The sequence below is a fragment of the Anoplophora glabripennis genome, unplaced genomic scaffold (genome assembly GCF_000390285.2).
Source record: "Anoplophora glabripennis isolate ALB-LARVAE unplaced genomic scaffold, Agla_2.0 scaffold33, whole genome shotgun sequence".
Taxonomy (NCBI): Eukaryota; Metazoa; Arthropoda; class Insecta; order Coleoptera; family Cerambycidae; genus Anoplophora; species Anoplophora glabripennis.
The window spans coordinates 817103-834710 of record NW_019416463.1 but is presented as its reverse complement, the minus strand read 5'-3'; the positions used below and the strand labels follow the sequence as shown (position 1 = coordinate 834710).

The following is a 17608-nucleotide window of genomic DNA, read 5'->3' as shown; positions in this document are numbered from 1 at the left end:
TTTATTGGTTAAAATTAGAAATATGGAGCTAAAGTGTTAAAAAAAATCTGAATTAAAGTGACAAAACACTTGGGTAAAATACATTTGTGCTAAAGTGAACTGAACTCGGCAAATCTGGATGCCAAAGTGTTAAACATATGGGCTAAAGTGGAAAATCATTGAATTAAAACGACATATATATAAGGTGACAAATATTGGTTGAAATGACAATGTGAGCTAAAATGGCGAACATATGAACCAAGGTCGCAAGCCTGGGCGACAAATCAGTTGAGGAAAGTGGAAAATTTGTGGATTGCTATATGAACTAAAGTGGCAAATCTAAAACTTTACATAGATCGCTTTAGCTACTAACTCAACAAATCTGTGTGTTAAATATACGGGCTAAGTTCTGAGCTAAAGCGACGTATATTTTACAAAAATACCAAATATATAAACTAAAGTACCAAACTTAAACTCAACTAAAGTGGCAAACCTGAGTTAAAGCGACAAATCAGCTAAGGTGCTATGTAAATTGAAGTGACAAATCTTATCCAACGTCACAAATATGTGTGCTAAAGTGTTAAACGTATGGGTTGAATTGGAAAATCTGAGTTAAAGTTAAGTTACAAAAATATAAAATGTATGAACTAAAATCACAAATTTATCGATTAAAATGACAAATGAGAGCTAAAGTGCCAAACGTGAGCAAAATTGTCTGTGAGCTAAAACAGCAAATCTAAGAGCTAAAATGACAAATCCGTGGTTAGAATGGAAAATCGATGAGCTAGAGTGACAAATTTGAAAGCTAAAATGCCAGATATATGAGCTAAAGTGATAAATCTGAGCTAAAGTGCCTCTAACTAAAGTAACGCTGTTCTATAACGAATCAATTTAGCACCAAAGTTAACTGTTTTATTTTCTATATTTCTTTTCAATTTTCGTATTGTTTAATCGTCTCGCTCTCTCTAAGGAGCAATACGATAATACGCCCAACTATTCCGCGAAGCAGCTTTCGCGCGTTAGCACGTCGCGCATGCATATTTACAAGTATATTTCTATAGTTGGGCCGTCCTCCGCGGAACAATTCGTATTCGAAATCAATTTAAGCGATTTATGGCGGCTTCAGATAACTTATTCCGGCCCGCTTTGCATGGCTGTAGGAAATAATGCGATACACGTTCAGGAAATTATGAAATGTTTCGGCTTTATCGGCATCGAAAACTTTCGCGAACTCCGTACAATAGTTCTAATTTATGTAGTCGGATTACGGGGTCCGGTCCGCGTAACTCCCAGTCAATGGCGTAGCCTTAGGGAGGGAAACGTGAGTCTTTTACGAGTTTGTGTTGAAATAACTTTTTATTTTTTAAATATTTATTTTATTCAACCGTCAAGTTTCGAGAGAAATTGAACGGCGAAAACTGATTCATTTGAGAGCATCATTGTTGGATATTTTGTGCTGTATTGTCAAACCATTTTTTATAATCAATAATAATTTAAAAGAGTTGTACCTAATAAAAAAATAATACAAATTTATGAAATGTTTTATTATTTGTAAATAGTATTGCCAATAGTAGTAAAAAAAATTGTTGGATATTTTGTGCTGTATTGACTTTTATACTGTTATGACTTTCTCCAGTTAGATATTTTGAAAGCGTTCAGAGCCGTACTCAAGAAAAATTTTAAATGATAGCTAAAAACCTTTTTACAATTATTACAATTACAATAGTAATATCATCTAATTCAGAATTAAAAATGACTTTAGATTTTGTCATAAAAATAGCAGCGATGTATTTAAAAAAATAACCTGATGGTGGTCCCTCGAAGACGTAACGTCGGATTGCAAAATTGTTGGCAGCCATTGGATAGAACGGAAAAGTAATAATGTAAATATGTAATTTATTATAAAATTCGTTTTCAAATAAAGTCAGAAAAAAAACGATTTTGCAAAATTTCGGGTTTTTCCGGATATCTCCGGAACTACCTTGAATTTTAAAATTTTCTAAACGGCATATTGTTGGGCATAAAAAATCAACTTCTTTTCTAATTGGAGCCACCAGGTATCTCTTACCGTTTCCTAGATCCTAATGCTATCCCATCCTTATCTTACTATATTTTTTACATTTTTTTTTATTTGTAGACATATACGAGAAAAATTGTTTAATACTGTGGAGAACGCTTATGTAAGGAATTAGTCGGCAGTTAGTTAGTATTCGGCAGTCGGTTGGGACGGATCGCTGCTTTGTCGGGTTGATAATTGTTATTGTTGTTATTGTTAAGATTGTTAGATAAATAAAGTATTTTTGTGCTACATAGTTGTTTATGTCAAACAAGGTCCAGCAAGAGTTCGGCTAGCACAAATACCTATGTATGTTATAATTGTAATTCAACTGTTTCAAAAATGGATGTATTTATATTGATGAGAAAAAATGTTAGACATGCTTCATTGTATCACATGATAGTTTAGTTAAAATAAAATATGTAGAATGTTTTATTCGAAAAAAGCAAATATGTATTTTAGCTGAAAAAAACTGTAAATTATACAGGACGGTACAGAAATAAGTACCAAAAAAATTTATCACAACCGACAACTTTTGTCTAATAAATTTTTTGGAAAACTTTATTTTTTCAAAGGTATTTTGCATCCTTCAAAAATTACCCTAAGGAGTTGCCTATGGTTTAAGGAAATATCTAAGTAATACATGCGATTATTTTATGGAATGATAAATTATTATCTTAATTTTTTTTGCTAAGCTAAATACTTGTACAAATTACTTCCCATCTTTGTTATTCTTTGTCCAACTCAACTCAACTCAACGATAGTAGCAGATAACAAAAATTTAAAAATAAAAAAAATTGTATTTTAAAAACTATTAACGACTATTCGAAAAAAAAAATAGATAACAGTTTTTCCTTTTAATGAAATGTGTGGTTGAAATTTTGGTACTTATTTCTGGGATATCGTGAATATCGTGTCAATTTTACGGGAAAAAACTGAATAAAAATGTTTATAAACTATTTTGTTATACTTATAAAATTAATCGGCACCAAAAACGCAAAAAATGGGAAAGAAATATATCTTTCAAAATAATCAAAATAGTGCCATTCAGTTTTCCTGTTGTAAAAATAAAGATAACAAAAAAATTTATTTTGTAATGGAAACTTATAACTATATTAAACCTAACCAGTTTAGAAGCACTGGTTCTTTAAGGTTTAAACATTTTTTTAATCTCAGTAAATATTATTTCATGCAATTTCGCTATATGTGACTACGCCAATGGTAGCGTGCCTTTCCGACATATCCCGCGCTAAGCATGGGAATCCGGTTTATCTGTTGATTTTTTATTTCCCGCGGTTTTTAAGCCGAGCAATAATTGCAGGTCTGCAGAAAACTGCACATTAATTATCCAGCGTAATGCGAAAACTCCCCTTTTATCTTCTAGCCTCTAATGTGTCTAACTTTTTGAGTTTTATCTTTGTAAGGTAATTGCAAATAACCGCAATTATAGGAATTATTTCGTTACAAATTTATGTGAGACGAAACTATCAGAAAGAATGAAAATTGATGGTGTTTGTATGTGTTTTATGTTTGTCCCCTTGGTACGGTCATAAATTACAAGTAGGAACGCTTATTCAAACTTTCATTTAATATTTTTTGATATTCCAAGTATGTAACAAGAAAATACATATTAGAAGTACCTCAAAATACTACGTGAAAAAAGTATTATGTAAAAATGGTGTATTCAATAAATTTACGTGTTAAGGCGTGTACACATCCTTCTTTGATATGTACGTACCTTCATATGTGTTGTTTTTTATAATTACGTTTGAATTAAGTGCATGTTTTTACGTCTAAAGTTCTATATGGTAAATAATTAATTTCCCCTGTCTCGATTTTCTGCTAATTTTAAGGAAACGCGTTTTCTCAGTGTAGATTCCAGAGCAACCCTTCCGGTGCTTGTTTTCGGTTTGGAAGATATATTTTTCCCCATCTAGATTACCGCGGAACCCGGCCGTTCCGCCGTTTATTTTCGGTCTGAAATCAATTGAAAAGGAGGCAAGTGTTTACTTACGGGCAGATTTTATCCAAGTCGGCTTTGCTGGAGACGAAGGTCAATCCTGAATCGGTGAGGACTGAGAGGGGCTTGGCGCAGTTCATCAGTTCCTGAGGACTGCAGTGTTCATGGCCCTTCACCTTACTGGTAATTACTGAAACAATAACGGAAGTAAGTATTGATAGTTTCAGGAATATAATTAACAAAAATTATTAGTGAATTTCAGGATAACAGTAGTACTCGCGAATTTGAAATAAAAAACGTCAAGTCGCCATCGGTTTAATCTACTAACAATTTTGTGGTAGAATTTCTTCTACACTTTTGAATTTAGAATGTTTATTTATAATGAGAAAAGTGTTTACTTACAGAAAAATTATCGGTAGCAGTAAATTTGTTCAAATTTGTTATTTATTTGATATTAATCGTTTGTAATAACCAAATCTAATAGCTAATGATAAATCGGCGATTATTTCCTCAAATTATATTAAAAATGTCTGATATTGTTGTCTTGGATTTTTTTTTTGTCGAGCCAATAAAACCGTCAGATTAAAATTTTATAACTAATAAACAAGTAAATAATTCTCCAACCTTGTCTGCTCTGCTCCTGTATAATTTACTGCTAACATGGGCATTAGTTCGCAAAGTAGTTGTACAGTATCAGTTGCTTTCGTCTGCACAGTGGCGACATGCTTTGATAAATAGGGGAAAATTTCTTTTGCGTTTAAAATTACGGACCTTGTTTATTGAAAATATGCAATTCGGCTTCGATATCTTCTTTGGTTATCAAGATATTTGTATATACCAATTTCAATGCATTTCGTTTTTAAGCAACTTTTAATCCTTAAATTAAACTAATGCGACTTGACAACTACCGTATCAACCAAATTATTTACAGTTTTCTAAAAACTAGTTTAAAAGGAAAGTAAAAATTGGTCAAATCACTTGAATACTTATTATTTTTTTATTTCCTGGCTATAGTGGAATATCCTAAAGTGTATTAAAAAATGTCGTAAAGGCTTAATCAAGCTTAATCAAGTGGTTTTGAAAAATATCTGCACTTGGCGTTACTGTGGTTTCTATTATTTGTTATGATAGAATTAAAGTGTCGGGTTGACAATTGTAATATTTTAAAAATACAGTTATGTATACATTTACAGAATATTGTGATATGCACTTTGATCTATGGAGAATCACGATGTAATGCATTGAGAGATCAAAAATTATACGCACAGAAATTTTTGAAAATGATTTGACCGCTCCATTTCAGTCACCGGAGGCTCAATCTAGTCTTACTGATGCGACGTACTACTAGAACCTGGAGTTCAAGTGTCTTTGAGTCAAGAATCCTGTTGGCTATTTCATTTTTGTTACTTAAACTGTCAGCAACATAACTTTTTGCAATTGTGGCTGATTTCCACCCTCCTTGATTTCTAATACATCAACTCCTGTATTAGCCAGTAACGTTGCCGATGTTCTTCGGAATGAGTGTCCTGTATATGTTTCAGGATGTTCTAGTTTCAAAAACTGTACAATTCTTGCCGACTGGTTGGTTGTAACATCTACCTGCTTGATAGCGCATAAAAAGCGTGAAATTTCAGTTTTAATCTAATCTTGATATATTTCTTCAGAATTTCTAGATGAGAAACAGAACAGACGAGAAGTAATTGTAGACGTACGTGACATACCATTTTTAGAATCTGGAATTGTAACTACAATAATGCCATCGAAATTTTTGAAATTGACGTTGTTCGAAGTAAGTTTGCATAACTCATCAGAACGGTGTGCTCCTGCAATACCTAAGACCACCACTACCTTCATTAACAAATATGTGTTATTGGGTGCCTGAACGAGAAAATCGTTGACTTGTTCTCTTGTAAAAACGTTTGACTTTTTAGGTGTATAGCTGTCATCCTTACGTTTCAAAAATGCTCTCAGTTTGAGATATATATATCCACGTTCTCCTCTATGCAAATAGCTGACTCAATCATTGTGTATTCACTCCATAAACTCGCCGGTGAGTTTAAATTCGTAGGCAGCATTTGCTGCACTTTCTATTTGAAAATCACTCATTTAGAAAAACTAATCCAAAAGCAACAAAATTGCAACTTTTATATAGTTTTGTTTATAAACACCTTAGAAATGACAATATCCAAATAACCAAGACAACTTTGCAAGATTTCGATTAATATCAAAATGAATTGATTAAGAAATGTCAAAAACAAAAACCTAATCTTTATTTCATGAACCATAAAGAACTGTGGGCGCAGATAAAATGTTATACACTACGCAGCAGTTAAGTATAATTTACCAGTCTCGGACTCTATTGCCAGCCCTCACTCCGCTCGGGCGCAAAATCGTCCTCGACTGGTAAATGATACTTACCTCCATTATGGTGTAAATAGTAACTATTGTTCATACTCTGACAGTTTTCATAATTATTGAGAAACTCCAAGGTACAAATGTTGGTTGAGAAATTTTTTTCAGTGTAAAATTGTCTTTTCGTTCGCTGCTAATGCTATCCGTGAACAAAGTTATATCGACAACTTAACTAGGCCAAATGCGTGACCGCGACTTAATAAGGACCAAATCCGGCGATTCCGTGCGTACCCAGCATCCGATACTCCGAAAAATAAAAGACCGTATTGTCAACGGGACGAAATGAAATTCCCATCGAGCAACATGCAAGGGATTACGTGCCTAGCCCGAGGACCGCGGCGGCCCTAGGATTAGCGCCAAGGAGGCGTCGCAACACCGGAAGGGCTCCTTGCCTGAATTTATAGCCCCCCGAGACGCGGGGCATTTAGGACGTAAGGGTGATCAGATGCCATGCATGCCGTATCGATTGCGTGCTGTTGCGGCAGACAACAACGCGGGATAATTCGGACGTACATACATCGTCGGTCATTATGCCGCGGGGTGTTGTAGCTCATATTTCAAACGGGCTCTAACAGGGAATTTATACAGCCCTCGCGTCGTCCGGTCCGATGCCGGCTAATAAGTACAAACGTGTTTTTTTGGCGGTAAAATATTGGATAATTTATTAATCGCGGAGGTACTCCAATGGCCACCGATTTATCTGCGCCCCGACGACGCCGGGTGTAACACAATGAAATTGAAACGAATCGGTTTTGTCACGTTTCTTTTTTTAACTAAACTGTCCTAACCTGACAGCGCCGATTTATCAAGCACCAAAACCTGGTCGCTGTTTTCATTTATTTTTATTGAGTGGCCTGCTAGGTCGCCTGATTTAAGGCATATTGATTTTGTTGTGAAATCGATCTTTAAAAAAAGAGCCGAAACTTTTCAACTACTACTTAACGTCTAAGACTTCTGGCAGAGAGCGATCTACTTATTTCTCAAGTACCATGAAAGTAAGACCTGTATTGCTACCAAAAAAGCAATTCTAAACGGGGTATTAATTCGTGGAGTAGTTGTCGGATTAAAAATTGTTCCGCTTATGGCGGCACAGTATATTGTCTTCGAAATAGTAGGTTAGTTTTTGTTAGTTTGGCCGTTAGTTTGGCAGCCCTACTACATCTCACCCACACTCACGCCGTGTGCGTAGTTAAGACACTGAAAATATCTGGATCGTTGACCCACCTTTGTCACACTGATGAGGAATAATAAGGTCGTAACCTGTCTGCGTGTGGTGGTTTGACTGTCGAATGACCTCAGCTGCTTACTAGATATTACGAGTATAATTTAGTACTGGTCGGAGTAGTTGGCAGAGTAGTCGTTTCCCGCAAAGTCATCAGTTGTAAAAAGTATTTCAGAGATTCACGCATATATGTGGTGTAATAAAGGAATAAGTGGCTACTGTAAGACAGTTATATACCTTTTTTAACTTTTTTTATTTAACATAAAGTTTATTTTAACTTCTGTATCAAAACATAATCGCACTCTTTATCACATACCTACTACTTCAGAATTTGTTCTCCAAGATCACATGATTTAAGCCGAGTTGATTTTTTTCTTTGGCAAAATTGACAGTATAAAATAGTAGAAGAAACTTATAAACACATGAGTTAGAACTAGAGATAGGAAATGTTAGGACGGTTGCAGTGTGGTACAGGGTTGGCTGTAGGCGAAGTTCTCTTTTATGCAATTTTATTCAACAAAAAATGACACAATCGTTACTTTCTTATAACTGTATTCTTAACATTATAAGCATATAAGTATATGTAAGAATTTCCATAATAGCATGAAACAAAAAGAGGCAGTGTCTATTTTCCTAAATTGCATGAAATTTGCCATAAAATATACAGGGAGATTCACAACTTATCCAAAAAAATTTGGGAATAGATGCGGCATGAAAAATGGACACAATATCGTAAAAAAATTAGTAAAATCCTTATAGTTTCCGAGAAAAAAAGTTATTGAGGATGTAATACTTTCCACCACTACATGGTTGGACAACTGAAGTTTCTAGAGTCAATCGCGTTGTGCGCTTTACGCAATGCGTGTGGAGAGCCACGTGGCCCAAGCGACTCCGAATACTGAAATCCGATTTTACAATTAGTATTAACGTCATTGCGATAGTATTTACCAGTTTTTTAGTAGTGTCAAAAATGGCTTACGTGTATAGCAACTCGGAGTTGATGGATATCGTTTTAATTTATGGTGAAGCAAGACAACATTTGTGTGGAAACTGTGTAAGACAGGTCAAAATGTGTTTACACTTTGGTGTGGACAAAAATTTGATTTAATTTCATTAATTAATAATAATAGCGGCAAGAGCAGTTGAATTTGGTGATATAAAATAGGTGTTATACAATTTTATTTATTTCTTTACTTGCGAAATTCTTTGAAGTTTTTGTTGTTTGAAGGTTATACAGTGGACCAGTTTCGAGTGCCGTGCAGAAGTGTATTTTTAAATCATTTTCGAATTGCTCTTTTTGATTTTTTTTACAAAATTGTATTTGTAGAAGTCCCCTGTACATCTAATTATTTTTTTTTGGTAAGTTCTGAATCACCCTGTATAGGTATAGTACGTAATAAGCATCAACTACTTCACATTTTAGTAATCCTACTATCCGCGTCATTGTACAATAACATGTACATGCCTGCCTCTGATCTGAAGCTTCGCATCGATCAATTTATTCGATCCGTATCTAGCGCCATCCTAATGCCTGCCCTGTCTGTCTGGCACGCCGGTGAACAATCCAGTTTTTTTGCCAAGAGCCGTGCGTTTCATTGTCGTTTGTGCGTGTGTGAGTGTGTTTGACACTGCATGGTCGAGTATATGGCACGTATTGTGAACATAGAGTATGTTTATGATTTTCACGTAAATATATCAATTATTTTTCTAACAAAAAACAGGCATTATCCTAACATACATTTTATGGGGGTCAAGGTTTACGGCTTTTCCTCATGCGTATCACATACCCGCACACCACTCCGAAAAGATAAAACGCGGTCCCCTAAAACTGGCCACGTGTGGCGAAAACATTCCGCTAGTTAGGCAACATAAACAGGTAAAAAGGTACATAAAACCCGGCCGCACTCACTCTTACGGCCTCTCGTGAAAAATTCAACGGGAGAGGAATAAAGTGACTCGTGGACATGCCTAATTTGATTCCGGCCTAAAATCCGTTTTAAACGCCGCCGTCCGATGAAAACAGCGGTCCCACATGAAAAATTTACAAGGCTGGCCCCGGGGGAGGCGAATAAGATTTGCCACGCTTTATCGAGTGTATTGAACGAGTTTTATTTCCAGATTTTCGTGCGAGACGTCTGCGGGCGAGTTTCCGATAGCAGTGGAGTGTTGTGCATTTTTTATTTTATGCTTTCTATCTCGAGGTAGAAAGCGTAATAAGTAGTACATATTTGTTTTATAGTGCTTAATTTATTTACAAAGTATTTTGCAGTTTTTAAAATATTAGTTATTAAAAATCAATGAAAGATGATGGAGCTACAATCAGCATTTTAAAATAATACTTTATTGAGATAGAAATAACGTACATTTTTTAATAAAATTGAAGGTAAAATATGGTGATAAAATAGCTAAACAACGTTTTATATCAACATTAAATGCATAATAAGAGTTACAGGAAGAAGAATGAGACGGTTTGATCTCTTGAAGGAAATAGTAAAGGAAAAATTGGCAACAAACTGGACAAATGGGAAGAAACACTGAAGCTGATGAAGAGACATTGCAAGAAATTGAAAGAAGAACTGGTCACTTAACGGTGGTATCCATAATCTATCTCTGTCCGTAGAATAGCGGTTTACTTTCCGAAATAATTAAGGAAATTTATCTGATTTGGAATTGACAAATATTCATAAAAGACCTGGTCAAGGGCGCAAAAGGTGTACAACAGCAATTGATGACCGGTTTTTGATCCTTACTTCTGCCCGAAATCGCACATTCCAAAATCCACAGACCTCAAAAATGAGTTATAAAATGTTAGACAAGTTAATGTTAGTTCGAAAACTTCGACGAAGAATGAAACAAGTAGGTTTAAAGCCAAGACGGCCTGCCAAAGTTCCACGAGTTCTCCAAAATCACAAAACTCAGCGATTAGAATTTGCCAGAACGCATATTTAGTGGGATATCGAGAATTGGAATAATGTTCTGTTCACTGATGAGACTAGAATACAATTATGGAAGCCAGATGGACGAAATCACGTGTATAGAAGAGTTGGAGAACGATATAACAGCTGCAATCTCATACAGACTGTTAGTTTTGGAGGTGGCGGCATAATGCTTTGGGGAGGCATACGTTGGGAGGGACGCACCGAACTCGTGGAAGTCATTGGACGAATGACCAGTGACTGGTATATCGAAAACATTCTCCAAGATCACGTTTTGCCATATATGGGTCACATTGGATACGACAGGTTCGTATTTATGCACGATAACGCTCGACCACACTCAGCTGGCATAGTGACTAATTACCTTGATACAGTGCAGATTCAAAAATTAGATTGGCCGCCGTATAGCCCAGACTTAAATCCTATTGAACACTTGTGGGATCAACTAAAACGCCGCATACGGCAAAGAAATCCTGTTCCAAATACTCTAGAAGAACTTCGACTTGCAGCACAATATGAATGGATCGCAATTCCTCAAGATTTTATTCAAACTCTAATTAGTAGCACGTTGAGAAGGATGCAAGCAGTAATTAGAGCTCGAAGTGGGAATACTCGTTATTAACTATGTATCAAAAGAGAGTATTTGCTTATTTAAGTAACATTTAAGTTAAAAATAATTATCCTTAATTTTCATATTACTTAGCATAATTTTTTTTTACTACTTTCTATTGATAAACACTTAATATTCTCTATTTAAAATGTGTAAAATAAACTATTATTTCTTCTATAACGCATTTCTTTCGGTAACATTTACTAATAACTTTAAAAAATGCGAAAATTTAAATATTCGATAATTTTGTCCATGAATGTATAAATAGGAAACCGATATCTAAGGAACCGTATGATAGCTCGTAGAAATCGACTTTTAAGATACATAATTTATAATAATTCTCCTTCAAAGTGCTGTCGTTGACTAACTTATCCTCCATATGCGTGATAGCGGCAACGCCACTGTCTCTACGTAGCGTATTATTTGAAATTTGCAGGTGTTCAAGCAAACAGAATGATCGAACGCGAGCGAGCCAGCCAAGTGCAACGTTGACAAATCTAAAGGCTTACTACTTTAGTCACTAGCGAATCTACAGAAACTCTCGTTAGACTTTAGATGTACCTCCGTACCCGATAAACCTCCTTAAGCTTCATAGTCGAATGACGCATGCGTGATATGGTTATTCGGTAAGCGTTATTGTTGTGGAGCTTGACTGGTACGAGATAATCATGATGAAGGAGGTTTGCCAACCATTCGTCCGCCGAAATAATCATCAGCGAAAGGCTGTTAATCGGCGTGGCCATCATTGTAAAAACAAGATATTTTAAAAATGACATTCCATGGACTTGATTCGTGAAACCCTTATGGAGGGAAGATAACCTAGTTAGGTAAGATTTTAATACTGTTTTAATACAATGCCTAGATATTTCTGCAAACAGAAGTTGACATAACTCTTCCGTTTTCCTTGTCATCCTTCTCTGGAATGTAGATCGACCTACTTCTCAACTCTCCCAGAAGGAGGTGAAGTAGGAAGAAGTTAAATTTACATTTGATGAAGGTTTTGAGTTATTAATGCGAGGCAAAGGGGATTTTTCTATTACATTTTTTTTTCTCTCTCAGAAGCGTATACACTCAAGTCTGCTATGCGACTCATTTTCCACGGTTCTTCATAGAATCCTAACTTGGCTTGCGATGCTTATGTTTTTGGATCGTAGAAAGTTAAAATATTTTTTTGATTACAAGAAAGGAACACATGGTGCACATGATTTTGAAGGAAAAGTAGTGAAACGTTAAGTCTTATATCTAAAGTCAACTTCACATCTGTACGAATAAAATAGGACTTAAGCCTACTTTTTGATATTTCAAAATAGGAATCTTAGTATATGTAGTGACAAATATGAAAACTAAAACTGAAACAATCATTAATTAAAAGATGACGATATTGAGAAAACGAATAGAGAGTACAATATTTTTGGTGATTTTGAAGGAAAAGTAGTGGAACGTTAAGTCTTATATCTAAAGTCAACTTCACATCTGTACGAATAAAATAGAACTTAAGCCTAGTTTTTCATATTTCAAAATAACAATTTCAGTAGTGGTAAATATGAAAACTAAAACTGAAACAATCATTAATTAAAAGGTGAAGATGTTGAGAAAACGAATAGAGAGTACAATATTTTTGGTGATTTTGAAGGAAAAGTAGTGAAACGTTAAGTCTTATATCTAAAGTCAACTTCACATCTGTACGAATAAAATAGAACTTAGTTTTTGATATTTCAAAATAGGAATCTTAGTACTTGTAGTGACAAATATGAAAACTAAAACTGGAACAATCATTAAAAGGTGAAGATAAGAAAACGAATAGAAAGTACAATATATTTTGCAATCTTTAAAGAGTACATTTTGAAAATTTGACAGAGGCAAACTTACTGTTACTTTTACAGAAAAATGTATACCATCAGTCTTTTTCAATTATTACAAGATTAACTGTATGGAAAAACTTGGTGAACATTATAAACGAATTATTTTATACAATGTGAGTGTGAACGTAATTTTAATAACTGAAATTAGGTTATAAAGCGGTTAGGCTGAGGAAATAATTTTGAAATTTAGTGTCGGTCCTGCGCATGTCCATAATTGTTGTGATGAAAAGGCAGCATATCTTCCACCTGTTGAGTACTTCTATGTGAAGGAAATAGTAAGAATGGGCCCGAGTTCATGTTTTGATTCCCAAACAGATGAAACTTTATAATAAAATAGCGAGCAGTGGCACGTAATTTTAAATATTTACATGATTTTTAAAAAGTTGAGTACTCAAGAATTTTACACGTTTTATTTTATTGATTTTCCAATAAATGAGGTTTTTGTCTCATCTGAAGAGACGTCATCCACGAAACGTTGAACGGCAATGCGTTGAGTTAGAGGTATTAGCTTTGTTTCGATTCCGGACGATTTTTGAGAAAAAGCGAAAGCCCCTACGCCCCTGACGAACATCCCCTCCCCCGTTGTAAAACTGCCGTCGCACAAACGCCAGCAAAGCAAAGAGTTCCGTTTCCTTTCTAGTTAGTTTTCAGCGGAATTTTCCGGGCAACAAAAAAAAGCTGCGCACTTCGAACAAATATCGAACTTAATAACCTGAATACCTGAATTTAATTTACATCATCTCGAGAAATTTCCACCTCTTACCGTGACAGCCAATCACTAGCAGGCTGATGGAATATTCAATGAGCCCAGTAGGCCGGGACGGAGTTAATAATTAAGTCGTCTCATCATTTGAATAATTGAAACAATAACTAAATTATAGGGATCGATATAGAACGGAATGGGTTGGTAATTCTTCTGATCGTCGGGCCGTCGGTTTCGGTGCCGATGATAAATCGGTTAATACCGTCAATTAAAAATTCGTTTAAAAGTAGATTATGTTCCCTTTGGAAGGTCCTGGGGATTAAGAGGGCGAAAGAAACGCGGGGTGTACAGATTTGACGAGCGGTTTAATCAATTACTGGTTATTAAACTCGATTAAGCTGGATGAGTTTTCGCTAAAGTGATAATTATACTGTGAATGAAAGATATATTACGTGCTGGATTATTCATTGGAATTAATAAAAAAAAAGAATGTCTTGCAATTTTGTCTTCTCAACAGTAAATAATGTACACTGACAGTTATCCTTGCCTTACATGGAAAAAAAACATTTAAAACATTTATATTTTATTGTGCAAAAACTTTAATAATTAAGGTTGTCAGAATTGCGGGACTAGGCGTACGAATAAGCGTAATTTATTATTATTTATTAAAAAGCAACAAATTCAATTATCTACGAGTACAATACACCACCATAAACACCAACGAATAGGACTTAATGACGCAACATCCGTACGATAACAAAGGCAACAGTATACTAACGTAACGTGAACCTGAAAAGCATTCTGAGGCAGCGGCTATTTTCGTATAATTCCACAAAAAATATAGTTAAATTTAATTACATTGAATTCTACAGTTCATATCTGTGTCCGTGTTTTTAATAGAAACAACTAGTTATGTTATCACAATGTGCTATTTAAAATTATTTATATAATCTTTAAAAAGTATTGGCGTCTAGCTCTAACCTTCTCATACAAAGTGAGAGTTCTTTAATACACCTGTGGCTTTTAGGCCTTTATTGCATTAGATTATTTAGCGCAGACGTGGTTGTGAATAATTGCACGACAAAATAAATTATAATAAATGAATTTGTCTGAAAAATTGGAAGATTTCAATGCAGGTATCTTATATATTGGCACAAAACAAGAGTTGCTAGTTGATATTCAATAAAAATATACAGAATTTCAATTTTCCCATTAAATACTTAGAGAAGATTATTGACCTCTCACCAAACTTAGTCAATTTTCAGAGATTGGTAATATTTCGATTACTTTCATAATGATATTATCATGGAAGAAAATGTCATAATAATAGGTCATATAGTTGTAGCACAAATTGATTTGGCTACAAGTTGTGTTAAACTTCGTTTAAAAATGTGAAAATGCGACAGGTACATTAATTATCTTTACCACATGTGAAAATGTCAACTACGATTTGTATTTTCTGTAAGATTTTCAAATAATATTGTCGCAAAGTTTGATACCATGTATGTTGCCACGTCATTGGTTTAGCCTTCTTCGCTCTCATCTTTAAAAGAAACTCTTAAATTGGATAGTAGTTGGTATTTATATTGACTGTGGGTGCTGATCCATGGCTTCTGAACCTTGAATTCCAGGTATTTCTAGTCCATCGCCCTGATTCAGATTATTTCTATACTTCTGGATCTCTATTGCCTCCCCAAAGACTGTCTTTTAAATCGATGTTTGTAATATCTATTTGAATATTAACCATTAATTCATAAATTTAAACGTTAAATTCCTTCTAGTAGGTCTGATCTGATTATAAGACTGCACTATTCTGAACTGATGAATAATAGAGACATTCCAATGCAATAACGTTGTTAAATGATCTTAAATTTCGGGTTATAACACTCAAAGCTCTAATAGCCGTATTTGCAATCACATTGATCTGATCAGTGAATGACAGTTTATTATCATAGATTACACCAATAACATTATTACAAAGTGCCAGTAATGGAGTATCAAGGGACTTTAAATAGTAGAGATTGTTTCTTTGACAGTAAACAAGCAAATCTTGCATTTATCTATATTAATAGGACCATTATCTACCAGCTCTTGTAGAATTAAACGATCGTTGAAACTAATTACGATCAGAAATAGCTTCAAGTCAACAGTAAATAGATGATTAGACTTTAGAGACAGAAAAGTCGTTAATAAATAAAATAAATAGAAGTGGTCCTAAATTAAGTCCATGGGGCACTCTCGTTGACGCCACTAAATTGTTTGGCTTAAATCCCTTTTATGACACATATAGTTCCTGCTGATAAAGGTAGAAGAATAAAATTGTCCCTTAACGCAGTTTCAACTTAAGAAGTTGTCCTTTCCCGTCCATATGCTCTATATTGAATAAATTGGACTAAATTGAACACAGTAGATGGTTTTGTTGTAAATCGGCGAGAAAACTCAATTTCCCGTTGTCCGATAAGGCATTTTCGCGTTTGTTCGAAACTGGACCCCGCCCCCGGCCTTCCCGTTCCCATGCGAGCGTATACAAACAATTACTCGCGGCGCATTACCCCATTTGCATCCAACATCACATAATTAATTCGCGTGTACGTTTTCCCGTCGTATCGGGAATATAAGTAGGAGCAACTCATCCAGACAACGGGTAATCCTCTCCGTGCCAGATACTAATTTCACCCGGGCTGATGGCTGGAGAGGATCCCATAGTTCTGGATGGGTAAACTCTCCTCCCCCTTGCCAGGCAATTATATTTATAATTAATAAACACGTTGTCTATTGCGGGTTCGGGTAATTTCTGGAGATGAGTCTCGCGACACATACGCCTTAATCCAGCAAAAAGGGCAGAGTGAGGCGCCAGCGCGTGTGTGTGGCTTAACGGCACTACTGAATTAATTAGTCGGCTTTGCCTTCTCGGTTTCGTTTTATAGTTCTGCGTTCGGTTTATTCGGTTCCGGAAGGACGACGCACTAAAAACTGGGCGCGAGGTCCGGGGGAATTTAATCATGAGATGAGGTTAACAACTCAGAAAACGGTTTTATTTTAGCGCCTCCTGGCCTGTTTGTTTGTTATTCCTCCGGGACGGGCCGCTTCCGTCTTATACAGAGTGTCTCAGACTCGAAGGTCACTCGAATAATGTTCCTGCTAGCTAACTGCGTTTATCATAGAATGTAAGCAAAATATTCTCATATATCATAAATAAGTGCGTTTCAACTGATGGACGGGTGATGATTGTTCATCCCGTGGCAGAGTTTATTAGAGGTATACAGGGATGGCCAAAAGTACTGAATAAAATTCATATCTTCTGAATGAGTTAATTTTTTTTTAAAACGCCGAAACACGTTCACTGATTTTGATTTTTTCCCATCTTTCGGTTATATAATAATTAATTTTTCTTCAACCCCCTAACCCCCAGCTACCCCTACTTTTTTTTCAAATGGAAACATAAGGTATGAGGGGGCTCGTTGAAAAGCTTATAGAAAACCGAATCCAGCCGTACCAAATAAACAAGTTTTATTTTTTAGCAAAGTTTTTTTAGGGTTGTATAAAACACCTACTTAACAAGTGAAATAAAATTTAATTATCTTCAGTGTTATCCTCCATGAATTTGTACAGAATGAAATGAAGAATTTGAAACTGTACCTATCGCTGCTAACGCAAAAAAGATATATTTTTTATGTTGCGTTTTTTTGGCACCTCTTACTTGCCAGGATTTCTGGTTAATTTTTCGCTTTAGTTGTAAATTGGAGTTCGAAACGTTACTATTGTGTCAAAATCAAGTTATTTACTGAATTGCAATGGTATTGTCGAAAGGCAGAAGACAAAATAAGAAGTCAGGCTGAAGTGCGCGATTTATTTAATGCGAAATATC

The 17608-nt window shown here is 35.2% G+C and overlaps 1 protein-coding gene across 1 annotated transcript in view; it reads right to left on the bottom strand.

Annotated features, from left to right (window-relative positions):
* Window positions 1–17608, bottom strand: part of LOC108912896 — a 132286-nt gene that overhangs the window by 19653 nt on the left and 95025 nt on the right. Inside the window, exon 2 of the mRNA XM_018718315.2 lies at window positions 4050–4185. Coding sequence (XP_018573831.1) covers window positions 4050–4185 — 136 coding nt within the window. The remainder of the gene's footprint in view (window positions 1–4049; window positions 4186–17608) is intronic.